General features: G+C 43.7%; 3 protein-coding genes across 4 annotated transcripts in view; 1 reads left to right on the forward strand and 2 right to left on the reverse strand.

The window, feature by feature from the left end:
- tulp3 (TUB like protein 3) overlaps positions 1-11,145 on the reverse strand; it is a 32,067-nt gene extending 20,922 nt beyond the window's left edge. The window contains exons 1-2 of one of the 2 annotated variants that reach the window (XM_076296499.1): positions 10,883-11,145; positions 1,897-1,938 (exon numbers count right to left, since the gene is read on the reverse strand). In XM_076296499.1, the coding sequence (XP_076152614.1) occupies positions 1,897-1,938; positions 10,883-10,899 (59 nt within the window). In that variant the 5' untranslated portion in view covers positions 10,900-11,145. Of the gene's footprint in view, positions 1-1,896; positions 1,939-5,157; positions 5,443-10,882 lie in introns of those variants that run through there. The other variant, XM_076296498.1, reaches the window with a different exon arrangement.
- Positions 11,146-11,209: 64 nt separating this feature from the next.
- rhno1 (RAD9-HUS1-RAD1 interacting nuclear orphan 1) lies at positions 11,210-12,832 on the reverse strand. The gene is made up of 3 exons (XM_076296503.1): positions 12,729-12,832; positions 12,312-12,502; positions 11,210-12,112 (listed from the first exon to the last, which is right to left on the reverse strand). Exons 2-3 carry the CDS (start codon positions 12,480-12,482, stop codon positions 11,381-11,383), a joined length of 903 nt encoding a protein of 300 aa, XP_076152618.1. The 5' UTR covers positions 12,483-12,502; positions 12,729-12,832; the 3' UTR covers positions 11,210-11,380.
- Positions 12,833-12,983: 151 nt separating this feature from the next.
- Positions 12,984-19,112, forward strand: foxm1 (forkhead box M1). The gene is made up of 9 exons (XM_076296504.1): positions 12,984-13,076; positions 14,042-14,539; positions 14,674-14,822; positions 14,949-15,134; positions 15,299-15,427; positions 15,602-15,661; positions 15,969-16,023; positions 16,159-16,328; positions 16,433-19,112. Exons 2-9 carry the CDS (start codon positions 14,077-14,079, stop codon positions 17,264-17,266), a joined length of 2,046 nt encoding a protein of 681 aa, XP_076152619.1. The 5' UTR covers positions 12,984-13,076; positions 14,042-14,076; the 3' UTR covers positions 17,267-19,112.
- The last annotated feature ends 46 nt before the right edge of the window (positions 19,113-19,158 follow it).

The raw sequence follows: 19,158 nt of genomic DNA on the forward strand, positions 1-19,158 counted from the left end.
TCTCTTGGGGGATAAGAAGGAGAGAGAGATTAGAGAGAGAGAGAGAGAGAGAGAGAGAGAGAGAGAAAGAAGGAAAGAGAGACAGAGAGAAAGAGGTGACTCTTGTTGCAGCTGCCCAAACAGACAGACCCTGGGGAAGGTTCCAGAAAGTGCCCGGAGGAGCCCAGACAACCTGCGGGCTTGTTTTCCAACGAGGGAATGAGGTGTCACCTCAGAGATCATATTCAGCGGTCTCTCTGTTCTGCAGTACAAAGAATGATGAGAATCACCACCACAGGTCTTTACGAAATGCCTGGCCATCCTGAGCCAAGAATATCATTCTCGAATGATATATACACTATGTTCGACCAAAACAGGTTTTTACTTATCCGGGACTAACTGTATAGAGTGTGCTGAAGTTTGCAGACTTGTTTGCAACAGTTCTGGTGTTGATAAAGTATTGGGTAAAGGATATTAAATATGACAAATAAAATATATACACCTTTTATAGCCTAATTATGAAGAACCTTTTTCACGACTGTTTAAAGTTGTGCTAGTCTATAACCAGTGTTGGGGTCGTTACTCAAAAAGAGTAATGTATTACACATTACTCACTTACTGTAAAAAAATGTAATCCCTTACATTACTTCTTTACTCTTTATGGAAAGTAACGCGTTAACATTACTTTTGCGTTTCTGCATTGAAATGTTTCTATGGACGCTGTTATTGATGTGCCCCCTTTTATTTATTTACAATTAATGACGTTGTATGAAACATTAGGTAGCATAATCAAGTCTACTACACTCTACAACCCAGGTTGCGCTGTTGGCCTGATCATTGCTTTGTCTTACTGAAAGCTGCCTTCAAGTTCACAAACACGGCTTTGTGAACTTGCACAAAAATTGTGCGAATTCAAATTGCTTTATGGAAGCGCTGCTGCCCTGCTCGCGCACCCTCCCTCGCAATGTTGAATGGTAACACACAACTTTGAAAAATTGAATTGAAGTGAGCTTGCGAGTTGCGCACCATCTGTCATTAAGATGCTCTTGTTCACATTGAAAACAGTGGCAGTACTAGCTTGTATAACACCCTGAAATCTTTTTGGAGGCAATTCGTGGTGTGAATGACTTCAGTCTAGGCATTAGTTAGTTGTGCACTGTTCCCCGCTCTCCCGCTCAGTATTAAGCTAACAAATACTCCAATGGGTTTGTCGCCTTCCCAGAAGATGCGCGTGTGCACACACACACACTAATATCGACAACGCAGTTTAACTTAAAATGCCGTCGCTACCGCGACATTTTGTGCAGCAGATTTTTTTAATACAGGAAATATTTAGTCTTTTAGTTTTAGCTCTGATAAACGCCCTGATTGTAAATAGGAAAGCAAAGTATCATCTAAAGCCAAGAAGACAGTCTCATAGGCAGCTGTTGTAGGAGGCGGCCTGATTCCACGCACCCTGCTCATGACAGGGTAAAGCACACCACCGCAACATGCGTCTCCGCGGCTCAAGGGGGAGGATTCCTATTTCCTAATAGGAGAATCTCAAATAGGAGAATAAAGTAGTGTGATTACTGAATGTAGAACAGTAACGCCTTACACTACTCGTTACTGACAAATGTAATGTGATTACAGTAACGCGTTACACCCATTACATTACATTACATTTAGCATACACTTTTTGGACCAAAGTGACTTACATATGTCAACTATATTACAAGGGATTACATTGTCCCCGGAGCACCTTGGAGTTAAGTGCCTTGCTCAAGGACACAACGGTGGAAGCCGGGAATTGAACCAACAACGTTCAGGCTACTGCATGCTAGCCCAGCTCCTTAACCACTACACTAGCACCGCCCCAACGCAGGCTTAATGACAATGTGGTGTCTGGTGAAATGGTGGTGTCGGGCCTGTCCTTACCTTGCAGCTGCGGTGGAAGAGAAGCTGGCAGAGCTGGAGGGCCTTCATGGTCAACGTGATGACAGACAGACAGACAGGAAGGGAGACAGGCCAGTCACGTGGACATGGTGACAAACAAGAGATAAAGACACAAAAGGAAATCAGAAGCTGAATGCAAATCACAAAGGAAAGTCATTCAACTCCAGGTCTGTTTCCAGGATGTGACCTTAACATTTCGCACAATGAATCAACACAAGAGTTTAAGAGTATATTCATTTGAATACAACTATAATAGAGAAGGCAAACATGCCCAAATGAACAGAGATGACTTTGTGGCCCTCTAGGGCTAGGCTATACCTCTTTCATGTGGTTTGTCATGGTCCTACCATGGACTGAACAAGGAACAAAAAGGGGCTAATCTTTTCCAAGAGACGCTGCCCGATGAATGTTTAATATGCGGATGCAGGTAAGGTGTCAGCGCAGTGCAGATGGCATGGTGTAAAAGCTCTCTTAATCTCGGGCCCGACCTTGGTCACGTCAGCAAGCAGCGAGTCACAGCTTTGATTAGAGTGTGCGCGCGCAAAAAAAAAAAAAAACGTTCATGCCAGCTGTCTCACTATCCCCCCTCCCCTTACCCCCCGTGATCCTGAAGATGTGCCAGGCGCCGTCTCAAGTGTGCGGCACACGCATCTCGCTGCACGGTGAGGATGGAGCCGGATGCATCCTAATGATTTGCGTCATCACGTCGGCGGTCTCGGAATAGACGGTAGGAAGGCCAGGGGTGACACAGCGCACCGGCGCAAGTGCGCATTCATCTCGGCTAGCGCTGTAGCCTCGCCTCGCTTTCGCCGCCTGCGTGCTCAAAGCGCACTCAGGAGACAGAGCGGCGAGAGAGAGCGAGGCTCTACATGTGTCTGGAACAAAAAATCAATGTCTGAGATGAATTAAGTCTGAAACTGAGAGACTGAGAGGCAGTGAGACAGGGACAGAGAGAGAGAGAGAGAGAGAGAGAGAGAGAGAGCAAAAGAGAGTGAAAGAGAGAGAGAGAGAGAGAGAGAGAAAGAAAGAAACTTCCTGCAACATATTTCAAAGTTTGTCACTACAAACCCACATATGCAAATCAATTTCAATCCACTCTCCCCTAGGCCTTTTCTCCCCTGGTTTATGAAAGAAAAAAAAAACATCTCTAAACAGCTGAGATATAAAAGTAATTAAGCCTCAGCAACAGGAAGGCCAGCAGAGCAAAATAACCCACAGCCTTCATCACAGAAGTTTGAATATGGATTATCCAAAGCACAGTGGTGACAAGCTTTTGAATGGGAAGCGGTGGTGTTTGTGTTTGCCTACTAAAATCTGTAGGCACCTCACAAAAAGAAGTGAGGTGCAAAGATAGAGCAGAGGGGTATTTCACAAAGGCAGAATTAAGACATTCAAGATAAGTAATAAAGCGAGGTTTGACATAGCGTTGTCTGGTCATCCTAGCTCAACTCGTTTCACTAATGCCAATCCAGGATGAGTAGGAGCGACTATGTCAAGCCAGGTGTAAGTAATTCAGGATGTGTGCACGTTCTCGTTTCTGCTCCAAAGTGCCCAGAAATAGAAATAGCCAATCATGGCTATTTCTGTAAAACAGCAGGAGTAGGCGTGGTAGACCAACTGAATGCAAATTTACGTATGCACCCACGTGTGAGTGCTTCCTTGTCTCGGAACGCAACGTCAATAAGAAAGCGCTTGCCACTGTAAATATGCACATATATGATATACCAATATTAATATTGTAGTTGAAAATACCTTCGAAAACTTGCCCCTCCACTCCCAATCAACTACAGTAGGCCCTAGGCTATTCATCAAACGTCTATCAATAAAATAAGCAAACAATGAGTACCTATAACCTATGTTAATAATTATAAGGCTATCACAATCAAAATAATAACCATATGGTAGTAGGCAGACAATCTGTTTTGTTTTGCGAGCAAATACATTTAGCAAATAGTTTATAAATGGAATAAAGCTCATTAAAAATTAGCATGGAGGTCTGATGTGAATGACAGCTAGCAGAACCAATAAGACGACATAATTACCATTAGAATTAACTTAGCTTGGCTGTTAGCCTGGTCGGGACCAGGCTAGGTGCAGAGAATAAATCCCCATGGTAACTTATGTGCCATCTCTTTTGTGAAACCAAGTCAAGGCTAATTTCATCCAGGATAACCTAAAAATCCCAGCTTAATCCCTTATCTAGGTTTTGTGAAATACCCCTCAGGGGGGAAAGATGACATCAATTATTAACGCTGCGGAGCGCTGGACGTGACATTCAGTTGGAGATAAAACTGGGCCGTACACACACCCCTCAACACACAACACACAACACACACACACACATCAAAGTAGAGTCTGCTCCTCTACTGAGAGATGAAGCAAAAGAGGACAGACAAAAACAGCATATAGCCTGCAACATCACTTTGGGGGAAGAAAATCCTCCTCATCATCATGCATATAGAAAACAATAATGTGGACCTCATGATCACTGTAGAAAACAATAATTTGGACCTCATGATCACTGTAGAAAACAATAATTTGGACCTCATGATCACTGTAGAAAACAATAATGTGGACCTCATGATCACTGTAGACAACTGTAACATTATCCATAGGAAGCAATAGCAAAACTGTTGCTTCACTCTGCACCCAACTCAAACAATAGCCCTCAGGGGTTCAATTACGGAGTCAAATATGGCACATCCTCCTTAGCTACTGCAAATATGCCTGGGCGAGAGAGGGGACAGAGAGAGGCCCTCACTTAGACGATAATCGTTACGGCACCCTCCAGGTCTCTGAATAAGTAAAAAGGCAACTCAAGAAAGAGAAGAGATCTCTTACAGAGGGTGAGTCACAGTGCAGTCAACCTGAGAGGACCGAAGAGGAGGAGGAAGAGGAGGAGGAAGATGAGGAAGAGGAGCTGGAGGGAGTGGAGCCCAATAAAGCAGACCATTATCAGCACACCGTGAAGATCCCTACCTACACCGCACCACATACGTACAAAAAAAAATACAGACTTGTATGTGTGCTTGTGTTTGAGCGTGTCTGTGTGTGAGAGGGAGAGAGAGAGATTGCTGTATAGAGAGCGAAAGATAGAGAAAGATAGATAAATAGAGAGAGAGAGAGAGACAGAGAGACAGAGAGAGAGAGACACACAGAGAGAGACAGAGAGAGAGAGAGAGAGAGAGAGAGAGAGAGACAGAGAGAGAGACAGAGAGAGAGAGAGAGAGAGAGATTGTTTACCTATAAGACCAGCGGCTGTAGACAGGCTGCGACGCACTGCTCTTCACAGCGTCCATGTTGCAAGTGATAGTCCCCCGCTAACGACTGACGCTGGTTGGGGCTGGGTCCAGGCCAACTCTACCTACCCACTACTTCCCTCCCTGCCTGCCTGCCTGCCTGGTTGTTCAGGTCAGAGGGGAGCAGCCCTCTCGGGAGTGTCGGCTCACACAGCTGAGGGTGAGCGCCAAGTGGGGCCGGTTGCTGTGACGACACGCTCAGCACACACCTTGTGGTACTTTGCCGGCCGTGTTGCGATCTCGGGTGCGCGTAGCGGAGGGCCGTGATGAGGCAACCAGTCTCCGACTTCCCGTAACTCATCCATTTCTCTCTTTTTATACTGTTGCAGACGCAGTATGCCCAATGTGCCACTGTGTTTCTGCTGTGAGTCACTCCAGATTCTATCACTCTTAACACCGACTTGCTGATCACCGCTAACAAAACCTCATGGTCATCCACACAGCTCAGTCCATTCGAAACTGCAAATTCTTTTTAAAGAAATGTGAAGAAATCACTGCAGACATTATTTCCTCTGAGTCAGTGGGGGTGATGCAAACTGTGAACCACATCCCACACAAACATCAGCAGGGTGCTACTTCAGGCCACAGCTGAGGTCTGTGAAAAAAGGAATGTGCGGATACATTTTGTGTCCTTTAGTCTTTCTTTTCGGTAAGTCATCGGGCAGGCCAGCCTTTTCTCTTCCAGATTCCTCCCCATTCACCTACAACGAGGAAGTCAAGAGGTTTCTCAATAAGCACTGCCTGGCCGGACGCCCCGAAAAAGCCCACTCTGAACTAAAAAAAGAGTAAGAGGTGGGGGACCTGGCCATGCTGCCAGGAAACCAGGAGGAGCTTTGAGACCTGGTCCTTGCGTGTATGGGGACTTGGGTCTGGCATTCGCTACCCAGCGAGGCCAGCCGAGGTCTACTGGGAGCCTGATCCTTTGGGAGTAATTAGCCCCTGCCAAAACAAATAAGGGAAACAACAGGAAAGTTTCTAGTGGTAATGCCCAGTCCCATGGGGGCCTGGTTCAGCCTAGTATAACAGCAGATCTCTAATCAGAGAGAGGGGAAGAAATCTAGGTTGTTTATAATCAGTCAAACCAGCCTGACCTCCCTCGCACTCTCTCCCTCGATCTATCTCTCTCACTCTCTCTCTTGCTCCCTCTCTCTCAGTCCCTTTGGAACCTATACATCCATCATGTGCATAATGACATCCGGCTAGACTAATGCTTCCATCAAACTTGCCAGTCATGAGCAAAATCACAAGATTGGCCATGATGAACATGCCAGTGACAGATAAGAGCACTATTTCCAGTGGGCAGCACTTTCCAAAGACTTTTATGTCAGCCTTTTCCCACCCAGAGATCACAGAAGAGCTCAACTACATCAAATGAAACATGAAAAGACATGTTGGTAAGTCTAATGCCTTTGGAAAGGAGAGGTCAAGACAATCCATCCGTGCTAGGGACAAGCTGAGTACAATCACTATAATGAGGGGTAAACTGTCTTGCGATTGGGCATTAAGCACAGTGTAGAAATAGATTAGATGCTAATTAAAATAAGGACCCCAACCAACTTACTGAACATAGTATATAAAATAGAGATAGCTTCGAGCCGAGGTATAGCCTAAATGGTTGTCCTTAACACTTTTAATACATATCTATTTACAGAGTGGAAATAACAAAGCTGTTTATGATGGCAGGCACGTCATTACTGTCATTACAGAGCATTTAGCCTATGCTTTTTGTGGTTGTTCCATAGTTTAATATGTCCAAAGTATGCAGGGCTGATTTGATGGGAGATGGGAATTGATCATAAATCACAAGACAAATCGTTCCAAGAACAACGACACATTTACTGATCCTCTCAGCCGCAGGCCTCTGGAGTATGCAGGGAAAATAGTGATGCTTGCCTGACTCAGAGTACATAATGCAGTCCAGATTAAGCAATGGAGAATGCTGCATCAACACCAAGACTGAACAGAAAGGAATAGAGACTATTGACGCTGAACAGAAATGAATAGTATGTGTGTTTAGATAAAAAGTTTGTGTGTGTGTGTGTGTGTGTGTGTGTGTGTGTGTGTGTCTGCTATTGTGAGAAGCAGAACATATAGAACACCCCCGCACATTGATTCCTTAAGCCCTCCCGAAGCTTGCTTTTAACAGCTCCACAGCAAGATGAAAGAGGCTCGAGGCTTCACTCCCAAGCCCTCATCACAACCACCGCCGCTCCTCTCCAATCCCTGGCTCTCGGAGCCAACCAGTGCCTAAATCACTGGTGTGCTCCTCATGAGGTCACTCCAGCCCTCGGAACAGACACAGACGCTTGAAACTGGCACACACTGACCGGAGTGAGTCACCAGCCATACATGGGTCTGAGTGCTGCTGCACAAGAGGGAAGACAGCGAGGAAAAAAGGAGAGTGGCTCAAGAAACAACGGCGTCCCAGACATGTACCACAGTGTAACAGGGCGGAAGCAGCTCATCTAATGCTAATATTTGACAGTGCTTACCCAATTTGAATTTGGTGTAGGCTTCATGGTTTTGCAAATGGCATGTTTGCGCTATTGAAATGATCAGTTACCAAACATGTTGTTGCCTATTGTGAGGACTGTAATTTGCATGGTGATGTGTAAATACTGATGAGTCATATGTGACAGCAGAAGCTGTATGGGATTTCAAGAGAATGTGCAATGACCCTCTGCAGGCCATTGACAGATTGCTCAGTGTGGGGGGGCAGGGTAATGAGACGACCATGAGCGCCACTTTCGCTGGTGTTTGTCTTGCTCTCCTCCATGCCACAGATGGGCTGTCCTGTTGGAGGGACCACACACAGACAACAGGCACGCACGCACGCACACACACACAAACACACACACACACACACACACACACACACAGATGTGTGTCTCCCATCCGTGCACGTCCACATAGCTTGTTACAGCCACTGCTGTCCAGACTTTGCAGTGTGCATGGTTTCACACAAACGTCACCACTATGGTCAATGAGCTGACACATCTTGCTTGGACAGTCTTGCAGATGCTTCAGGATCAGTACAAGCAAAAAAGATGTAGGACACATGAGCTCATATTACAGTGGGGGAGAAAAGCACTTGGTCAACAGAGTCCACAATATCAAAGCCCACTAATATGACACTCAGCTGTCCTTCTAGTGAACATTATGGCTTGCGCCAGAGAGAGTTGCGACACTCTATGATGTTGCTGCCACACAATAAAAACCAGTGCTGGATGGCTGAATCGCTGGAGTGTGGGAAGTATTTCTGGATGCTGAAGGACGTAATCAATTAACTCATTGACTACTGACCAAGTTATTGGCCGTTTTAAGTTCCGAAACTCCCATAATCCGGAAATTGGCATGGAAAAACGCTGCCATTTTTCCCCCCATGGTCTCTTATGGGAGTGTCACCACTCTGTTTTCTCTAGGCTACCACACTGGCTTGCGCTATCTATTCAGACCCATTTAGGATAGGGAGGAAATCCCACCTCCCGCTGCAGCCTCTCAATCACTCAGCACCTGGTGTTCATCGCCAGTCCACCATGTGTTTAATCAGACAACACTGGGAAGGAAAGTGAGTCTCATAATCAGTTCCTCAAACATGCTTGGGAGCGGGAGGACCCTGCTCTCGGTGGAAAGCCAATAGGACATCACCAAGGCATCCAGGCGGGAGATCAACATGCTCCGACATGTAGGCAAACACTGACAGCTAGTTATTACAGTCATGAGTAAACATTGTTTCTTCCTTCCCCAAACCAGCCAGCAGTGAAACAAGAGAGAAGTGCTTTAAATCGCCAGAAAGAGGAAATGACAAAAGAAAGTGCAACAGTCTTACTACTCATATGGCATGCGGTCTTTGCAAGCCAACTTACAAAGTGAGAATTAAAAAACACCCAGTAACAAAAACATAATTGACACTGTGGTAAACCAACTGCTGCCTTGGAATTCAGCTGTTAAAGCTTTTTAACTTGTCCAATCCACAAACTAAGGAGGGGAACTTGACCAATAAGATGGTGGCAGCCTAAACATTGGTTTTACATTTAAAGACACAGGCATGACAACACTTCAAGCTACAGCCATGTTTCAAATGTTTTGGAATGAAAACAGTGCCGATATCATGGTGAGAAAAGAGAACATCTTAAATATTGTGCCGTGCTACAGCCTACCTGCTATTGAAGGCATAACAGCACATTTCTATGAACCTCTCCTTTTACAGACACTTTGAGTGTTTAAGATAAGACAAACTATTGTAGGCTATTATCACTGTCTTCCGTCCACTGGGGCTTTCTGTGCCATGAATTTGCACATGACACGAATTTCAGCTATATTTCCATATTGTGATATTGATATCAAAATGATATTTTTGCACATGTGCAAGGATAAAAACAAAGCCTCATCACTCATCAATTAGAAATCTACCTAACCAATAAAATGAATTAGGTCAATTGCCATTGGCAGGTTGCTGCAGCTTGTATTGCAATGTAGCCTTATTTGTCCATTGTTTTGAAAATAGGCCTTTTTTTTCAAATGTAAGAAATAGCCCTTACTATAAGATATATATTTTTTTCTCATATGGAATTTACAGAAAATGCGCAATATCGTGATATGACACATCACAGACCTACTGTGAACGTCAAGGGAACAATTATCAACACAAGGAATGCATGGTCAACATGTTTCAGTCGTTATACTAACTTTTAATGGTTTTAAAAAATAAATAAAAATCCCCAAGTCTACAATGTAATGTTACACATTATCTAACCCTGGACAATTGCGTAATGAACAGGTTTACTGGCGATTTCCAGGCTCTGTAAAGAGGAACATATATTAAATTATCTTGTGAACATCTTCATGTTTAGATACATTTTAAGTTAGCCACTTGGTTTTGTCTTAAGACAGTAAGTTTTTTCCTTTGGTTGTTTCAGTGAATAACGTTATGGGGTCTACATCAGAAACAAAGGGCGTTTCAGCTGTTTTCTTGGCCAACAAAACATGTCTGAAAAGATCTTACAAAGATCTTACTTTACACACCATTGTGATATGGAAGCACTTATTAGGTTGCATCCAGGGAAATTTCAGAGGCAAACACAACGACGCGTGTTCCGTAAGGTACCGTTATATGTTGTATACAGCAAGTTAGCGTAGAAAAGTTGGTGACCGTTACTTGCCCCATCCCATCAATCGACACAAGTCTCGTTAGCTAGATATTAGGCAGTAATTAAGCCTCTTGCAAAAGACGTATTTTAGAATAATAGCGTAAGCTAGCCGGTTGTTTAAGTTGAACGAAACGGGAGGTAACGTTAAACCTTTTTGTTGTAGGTGGCATGCAGTGTAACTTAACGTTAAAGATCAAGGAAATACGACAAGGCACTCTTCAGAAGTTTTTAATAAGTAACATTCAAATAACAACCCATTAACGCCCCGTTACATCTGTCTCGACAAAGCCACACGTTGACTCAACGTTACGCTGCATAATGCAGGGCAGCTTGTGAGCTTGCCTGATTAGCTAACCAACACTTGCTAGCCATTGTAGCTTGATACATGCAACAGTGTCTCCGGTGAAAACGGATTCCGACAAATTCTTCGCACTACAACATCTTCAACTCTCTCCATTTTGAACCACACACAAGGTAAATTGTATGATACAAATTTGTTGGCAGACCACAATTGCTTACCTGGTGTGGTAACTCATGTTTATCCACGGTTGCTATGGATCCCCCAGCTGTTGGCCTCCCTGTGTGCGAACTTTCGTTGGCAGGGGTGAAAAAAATGCTGCTCAGCCGTAGATACGGCACATGCCTACAACAGACTACGCTATTGGCTGTAGGATATTCCAAAAGTTGTAATTGGCTGTAAATACCGCCAATAATTAACATACAGAGGTTGTGGAAAGCAACACACCCCAGTCAATCTTAAAATATGATACATCAGATTAGTAAATTAAATCATGAATATCACAGCCAATAATGACACACTTCATGTCAACACACTTCATCCATCCATTCATTACATGTCAATCAATTAAATAATGTCTATCATAATGCTTTGTTTTGTAATCGTGTAATACAAAAAAATACCACTCATTAAGAAAACAGATTTAATTTTTTACAGCAGGAGATTTTTTCTAAACGTGTCATGAATTTTGCCATGTAAATCATACAGTGAGTTGCCCTTTAGCTAGCAGTGACCTCAATCTGTTGGTTGGTTAGCCGACCTTGCTTTATTAGTAACCTCATCAGTTCTTTTCTCTTTCTCCAGGTCACTTTCAGCCCATAGTCCCTTTCTGGAGTGTCCTTCACAAGGATGTCTGAGTCATGAGGGTGTGGTGGAGTTGAAGGCAAAAGTAGGTGTAAGAGAGTGCATTTTGATGATGAAGTGACCTTTTGCGGCACCTCCGGGGTATCTATATCTGGAGGAATGAAGTAATTCCCTACATTAGGTGAGCGGAATCCCACAGAGGTACAGACTTCAGATGACCCAGTGTAGTTTGGCATTCCGCTACTCATGTGAGAAACTGGAGGACTAGAGACCTTCCTGTTCTCTGCAGATCCTTCATGGGTTCTGTTCGAAGAGATGGTGCTTTCTACACTTCTTCTCTGGAAAGAGCGTGTCCGTCTTGGCGTTGCTAGGTCCACTTTAGCCAGGGCATTTGAGGGACCTGGCACATAAATTTGGCTTGTTCTTGGTACGATACTATTCTCTGTCTCCTTTCTCAATTCTTTTGTCTTTACGTGCAGTCCTTCAGCAGCATGATTGGCAAAGGATAATGATGGATATTTATTCGTCTTTCTTATATTCGTACATGTTGAATTGTACCTTGTATTTGAAACAGACTGTGATTGTGAGCCTCTTGTCCTCTTTTTCATAACTTCAGGGAGTCTAATCTGGTCAAACTGAGGTGACACCTATGGAGGAATAGTCACATTTCAGCATACAGTGGGTTCCAGTTGTACATGTCTACCGGGATTGAAAGATAACGTGAAGTATTAACAAGTGGAGATCTGCCCCCTAGTGTGGTGATAGACAATTATGTCTCCCTGCAACCTGTAGTGCGATGCAGTTGGATGCTACATGTAAACAATGCCAATTAGAGTGAGAGGTTACCCAAGCCTTGCCATTCTCGCTCCGCTCCTCGGAGATGAGTGTTTTTGGATTAATGGCACTTCGTGGCTGAAGGCCATAGCGATGTATGTCTCCGTTGATGGGTGTTTCAACAAAAGATAGCTGAGTCTGGTTGGGGTTCAGCAACCTCTTCCTTCGAGTGTTACGGGGCATCAGAAGTCATCGTGCCCTGGCTAACGATCATTAGTAGAAAACATTAATGCAAGCTTTGTCTCCGCGTATACATTTCACTAATCGAGGGTAGACACAATCATAGTGCAAATCTAGAATGATAAATAAATGCTAATGAACGTTGCCCCCGCGTAGTAGTGGTAACGTGAGCGCCACCTTCGATATATAGTTACAGACCCAAACTTTTTGGAAATCAAATGTTATGGGCGTGCAATTCGCATTACTTACATTTGGTTACTGGTACTGTTGATTATATCGAATTGGGGATTTCACAATGAAGGAAACAACTATCTTGAGCTATCACATTATGCCATAGCATTATGCACCTTTTCCTGTTCACGTGTAAGCTTTCATTTGATTGGTGTTCACGTGTAAAGGGGAGGGGGTGTCACTGAATACATTGGTTTAGAAGAAATCATGTGACCGGACCTTGTACGACTGCGCCAAAATTCAAAATCCTGCAAGTGTTGAAAGCGAAAGATCCAGCAACTGTTCTTCAATGTGTCATGTAATGATGTGGTCAAGTCTAGCTCATACAATCAAAGGAATAGCTGCTACTACTCTCCTAATATGAAGGTCTGTTCTATGTAATGACTGTAAAATTAATAACCATCTTGAAAGTCGTCATGTGCACAGTAATGCAAACTTAACCATTTCGTTAGCTGCTAGCGATCAACTCGCGTTGTTGTTTTTGTTAGCAACGTAACCTAGCTAAGTTAGCTAATGTATGGCTATCAATATCTAGAGATGGTGTCGCTGGCCCAGCATATGTAACGCAACGTTATATCAATTCCAGTTGGTTAAAACTTTAACAAATATTGATTATTTTGTACAATGATTCAAAAATATGAGCTATTGGTATAAACAAGCGGGCTGATTAGCATTTCTCTGGATATATGACATAGAAGTCAGTGTTGGCTCAAATCTTCACCATCGGTGCACATTGTTAGCCACTTGGGAGCTCATCCGAAGAATGACGTTGCTTGCTAGCTAGTTACAGTCACTCGAAAGAATATTGGGATTCTAAACACTCATGGTTTCTAGTTCTCTGTGCGATGTTACATTGTAGCTTGCATAGACTTGTTAACGACTTTGTTCTAAAATGATGCACGTCACAAGGAAGCCGTACATTTGAAAGATTATATTTTTCATTCGTTATTAGTTAGCCAAATTCAAATAGCTTTTCTTGTAATCCCGCCTAAATATATTTTTTTATGGTCAAAAGATAAACTGTTTATTTAATCTAAACTGTTATTTTATGGTAACGATTAATAACTTTAAGTTGTCTTGTTTTCCGTATTCAAAATGTCATTTGGTGACAGCCACTGTCGGCGAATTAGCAGTTAGCAAGCTAACGAATCTTTGTATTTAACGTTACGATAGCGCACACTAACCAGTCAACTATACGTTCAGGTAATAACATACTACAGAACTGAATGAGTTTTCTAAAGGATTTGCAAGACGTTTGCCGTGCAAACCACATTTTCTTTAAGCAACCTTCATTCTTTAAAACCCCACCCCGTGCATTTTCTTTTCTTCAGAAAACCAATCAACACAAAGGTCCAGCCACAGTGATATGAGCAGAATGAGAGAGAGCCCCAGGAGACCCCTGATCCTGAAGAGGAGGAAACTACCATTTCAAAGAAATGATGTCCCTCATGATGAGCCAGATGGCTTGCGACGCAAAGACATTGTCTCTTCATCCAGTGCTCAGTGCTTTCCGGATGGCATTCGAATCATGGATCACCCGAGCATGCCTGACACTCAAGTGGTTGTTATTCCGAAGACTGCGGACCTTAAGAGTGTCATTGGGGCTCTTACAGCCAAAGGAAAGGAGTGTGGTCCTCAAGGGCCAAACAAATTTATCCTCTTGAGTGGCAGTGGCAGTCTTGAAGAAGCAGCAGAGTCTCTTTGCCAGTCCTCATTGGACACACCAGGGAAATCATGTCAGGGTGGCCTGATCTCTCCATCTCTATCAGAAGAATGCACACTGACAGACTGTCTAGTAGAAAGCAAGTCTCTGACCACTATTAAACCCTGTGAGTGCAATAATTGCATACCCCTGACATTTAACTGTAGACAGATAACATGTCAGTGCAAACAACAAGGCAGAAATCTCAGGTATGGCTTAGATTAGCATGTCATTGACACATTATTGTTTCATTCCTCTCAGTAAACAAAGAGCTCGATTGCAGTCCATTAGATGACAGCTTGACCAACATTCAGTGGCTTGGACGGATGAGCACAGACGGCCTCGGACCTGATCCTTTGAGGAAATCTTCAAACAAAGAGAACCAGGAATCTTGTCAGCAACTTCAACCGGTACAGGTTTTTCTAGTGCTGTACTAGCCTGTCTTATGTAAGCTCATAAATGAAACTCGTAACCTAACAATTTAATTATTCAAGTTGTTTTAAAAGTGCATTCTTATTTGTCCGTATCTACCCTAGCCACCCAGAGACTCTGATGACGCTATCAAAGATCCCCAGTCAGAAAGACCCCCTTACTCGTACATGGCCATGATTCAGTTTGCCATCAACAGTAAAAAGAGCAGGAGGATGACGCTGAAGGAAATCTATACTTGGATAGAGGACCACTTTCCCTATTTCAGAAATGTAGCCAAACCAGGCTGGAAGGTGATTATACTTATACCATGAGATATGAGTGAATTGTTTTGGTTTTGTTGGTAAGCATGTATGGTTAATATGTAACGGTCCTGCTTTCAGGGTTAATTGTTTTCAATTTCTGCAAAACTTCTTAGTATTTTCCTTGCTGACACTTTGTCTTATTTCCCCCTTAGAACTCCATTCGCCACAACCTGTCTTTACATGATATGTTTGTACGTGAGACTGCTCAAGACGGCAAGGTGTCTTATTGGACTATTCGTCCAGAAGCCAACCGATGTCTGACACTGGATCAGGTTTACAAGGTAGAAGTTCAATATATATATATTTTTTATTTTTCCTCACACAACATTTTGCCCTGCAAGAGTTCCTTTACTTTTAGTACTTTAGTAATATCAGCATGGCAAAAGTCTATGTTATCTTAAATATCGTTTAACTCACCTATTCACCATCTTCTTAATTTCTGGCCCACCCTACAGCCTGTGGTGGACTCCACCACCTCCTCCTCCCTACAAACCCTGCAGGTCTGTGACTCACAAGTAAGCCCTTTTCCTTTCCTCTCTGGAACTGCAGTCAGCCAAGAAGGAGTGGACAGGCAGAGTGCATTTATTTGTTTGTCCTGTGAGAGGGCACAGTCTATCTTGTGTTAGCTCTAGTGTAATAACAGACATTTCAATTTGCAGGAAGCAGTCATGTGGAGACAGAGCAGCAGAGAGAGTTCTTTCATTTTGACAGGCCTGTTCCTATCCAGGCTTAGATCAGCTTGTCTTCACCACCTATGCTTGTGAAGCAGTCTAGGCCCATTTGTTATTGTAAATTCTGACACCATATTTTTCATTTCCACAGCAACAGAAGCGGGGTGTCACAGAGCTGAAGAAAACTACAGCATCTGTCACATCAGGTGAGTCAAGATTTCAAAATGTTTGCAGGATATTGACAGCAACAGGCTTAAGCAATCTTTATGTAGGGATGAAAGTATTAGACTAATTGTGTGTGTGTGTGTGTGTGTTTCGGCTTGGTGCTTCCTTAACCCCAGAGAGGAAGATGAAGCCTCTCCTGCCTCGGACAGACTCCTACTTGGTCCCAATCCAGCTGCCCCTGGCATCTCCACTGTTTTTACCCTCATCGGCTCAGCTCTCTCTACCTGCCTTGCAGCAGACCTGCAGCTCATATGGTGCAGGGAAGAGGGTCCGCATCGCCCCAAAGGTAGAAGCCCTAACATGTGGCGTGCAGCTGATGAAAATATATTCCTCTGCTACTGTAATGCTAGTGTGACATTCTCTGATTGGTTGTGGTTGTATCACTTTAAGGTGCTGCAGAGTGAAGGGCCCTCGTATATGATGTGTATGCCTTCCTTGGAGGAGGTGGTGAAGGAGGAATCCCAGAGTATTCCTGTCAGCAGGGAGACCGGAGCTGGAGCCACAACACACAGCACGAGCATGGGCAGACGAGAGTCCAGCAGTTCACGGCGCAAGCAGCGCCTGGTCCTGCCCTCCACCGAGGAGCCTGTGCTCCTCTTCCCCGACAGCACTTTCTTTGATTCGGGCCTGGCCTCCGACAACTCCGCTTTCCAGGACACGCGCGATGCCGAGCTGGAGCAGCAGACACAGCCGCAGCAGCAACAGTCCAGCACTGAGGCCGACAGCCCGTCAAGGGAGTACACCTTCAAGACCCCCATCAAGAGCACTCAGCCGGCCTCGTCCACCCCCAGCAAGCCGCCCACCACCGTCCTCCCCGAGCCCTGGAGGGTAACGCCACTGGGGAAGGGCGGCCGCAGTGTGCTGGACTTCAGCCCCATCCGCACGCCCACCGGGCCGTTGCTCACGCCGCAGCGTTACGACAACACCACGTTCAGCTTCAGCAGCACACCCTTCAAGGAGCTGCCGCTCTTCAACTCCCCCCGGGAGCTACTGACCTCAGCGCGGTCCTCCACCTCCGCTTCCACCCCGGCCTGCTCCCGTGAGCTCCTTCAGATGGGGCTCCCGGCCCTCTCCAACCGCTCCCTGACCGAGGGGCTCGTGCTGGATACCATGAATGACAGCCTGAGTAAGATCCTGGTGGACATCAGCTTCTCATGCCTGGATGATGATGAGCTGGGTGTGGGCAACATCAGCTGGTCACAGTTCATCCCTGACCTCAAGTGAACCCACCCCACCCACCGGCAGATCCTTCAGCCTCTTGTTTTCTGAGCTGCTCACAAATTATTTGTTTTGTAACTATCTTATTTGTACATGTTGTTTCTCGGTTTACCTGCCTTTTTCATTTTTCTCCTGATTTCAAGCTTCTCTCACTGCCTATGTGTACTTACTGTGTTGTATGTTGAATGTTTGTGCGTGTTGTAATGTTATGCCCAGGTCCTTTCTTCACTGCCCTTCAATTTGGCCCTGAAGAATATTTTAAAGGTGCGCTCCACCCCTTCGACCATATCTATTTTTATACCTTTACAGCCTACCTTGCATCAAAAATGTCTTCCATTTTACCATTTTACTTCTTACACAGAACCTTTCTCTCAGTCTTTTGTAGATTTCATATGGGAATAAGCCATATGACTTAAAAGTCCAATCTCTGAGACTAAAGGTTTAAAGCAACGGGTAATCATTCATTCTCTATTCATGATTGAAACTTTCTTCATTTTATGTAAGGAGGAGCATCACATTTATTGGAATGTGTACTCTGCTCCCTGAGTGAAATCTTCCATTGAGCAGTAGTCAAAGAGTGACTGTGTATGGACCTTCTCACTATCTATGTACATGGCTGGAGTGCACCTTTAACACCAACTAAGCATAACAAATGAGAGAATGTCGATAGATAAACGTTGATTTGCACATTTTGTAATATATATGTATCTAGCTGTTGAAATTTAAAATTCACATATTTTGATTTAACTAACTGCCAGAGGAGACACTACTATGCTAGCTAAGAAAAAAAAAAGACATGTATGCTTTAGCTGAGAAGGGAGAACTGCCAGACTTAAAAGTGAAGGAAAAATAGAGACAGTGAAAAAAAACTTGGTTTAGACACAGAAATAAAGGACCATTTTGCAATAGCTGAAATGTTATAACTGCAGCATATTATACGATGGAAACTGAAGGTATAATCTGTTTCGGTGCACTTTTACACTTCAATAACTAGTTTTTGTGTATCTTCACATGAATAATGCTTGGCTTGTCTACCATTTGCTATGAATGATCTTGGCATTCTGCCTTTCAGCAGTCACCTAAGTGGGACATTGTCAAAGTGACTTGCTGCTCTGTTGCTTGTCCTATGTGCCTGGTTATTCTCAATAAATCAGTGTACAGTAAACATCAATCCACGTTTGATAAGCTAATGTGTTTGTTCAGTGTAGATCTCAGTTGAAACCCTTGCATATCATGGGCAGTGATTGGGTGTTACTGGTGGCATTGTTTTATCTTATGTCTACTATTACTGTACATGCAAAGTTGAAAGTAATGCAGTGTTTAGCAGAGGTCTTATGAAAAGCTTAATGTAATGTCCTGTGTGACTATAATAGAAATAGGAATGTGTAAAGACTTGAAGAGATTACACAAGTACCACAAACCTGGATGCACAATGTTGTGATGTAAACAGTACAGCAACACAGGCATATGTAACACAGATATGAAGCCATAAACTACACTCTGAAGTCATCCACAGAGGTAATTCTCTTCAGTTGCATTGCTTTGATTGTTCTTGTGCAGAGATATAATGTTATAGTGATGTTATAGTTATGTTACACTGCATGCATAACAATTTTGTGTTTGAATGGTTTTGAATATTAGCACTTCCTTTTCCCAATGGCTTTAGTTTTTTCACATGTTTTTCTATCTCACTTTTCTTTGAGATGGTGTTGTTATGCTCCCAAAACAAGGTTTGTTTAAGAATGGCAATACAAAAACATGCCCATGTGCATTGTAATTTAGTAAAGCAGCTTTGATTCTTTTAAAAACCAGTGTCATCCTGTGTGATATAATAAAGGGAACATTTTCCTTGGGTAGTATCCTTTTTTATTTATTAAAAAGACAATATGGTTTTAAAA

This window comes from Alosa pseudoharengus, unplaced genomic scaffold, assembly GCF_046254945.1.
Source record: "Alosa pseudoharengus isolate Yale_2024_CS ecotype anadromous, Long Island Sound unplaced genomic scaffold, YU_APseudo_1.1 YU_APseudo_1.1_scf_20, whole genome shotgun sequence".
Taxonomy (NCBI): domain Eukaryota; kingdom Metazoa; phylum Chordata; class Actinopteri; order Clupeiformes; family Clupeidae; genus Alosa; species Alosa pseudoharengus.

Excerpts from the sequence above, each read along its gene's own strand:
- foxm1 (XM_076296504.1), top strand. The coding sequence starts at position 14,077 with ATGAGCAGAATGAGAGAGAGCCCCAGGAGACCCCTGATCCTGAAGAGG. Across the intron at positions 14,540-14,673 it reads TCTGACCACTATTAAACCCT|TAAACAAAGAGCTCGATTGC; the intron begins GTGAGTGCAATA and ends CATTCCTCTCAG. Across the intron at positions 16,024-16,158 it reads TACAGCATCTGTCACATCAG|AGAGGAAGATGAAGCCTCTC; the intron begins GTGAGTCAAGAT and ends CCTTAACCCCAG.
- rhno1 (XM_076296503.1), bottom strand. The coding sequence starts at position 12,482 with ATGCCCCGTAACACTCGAAGGAAGAGGTTGCTGAACCCCAACCAGACT. Across the intron at positions 12,113-12,311 it reads GCGAGAATGGCAAGGCTTGG|GTGTCACCTCAGTTTGACCA; the intron begins GTAACCTCTCAC and ends ATTCCTCCATAG.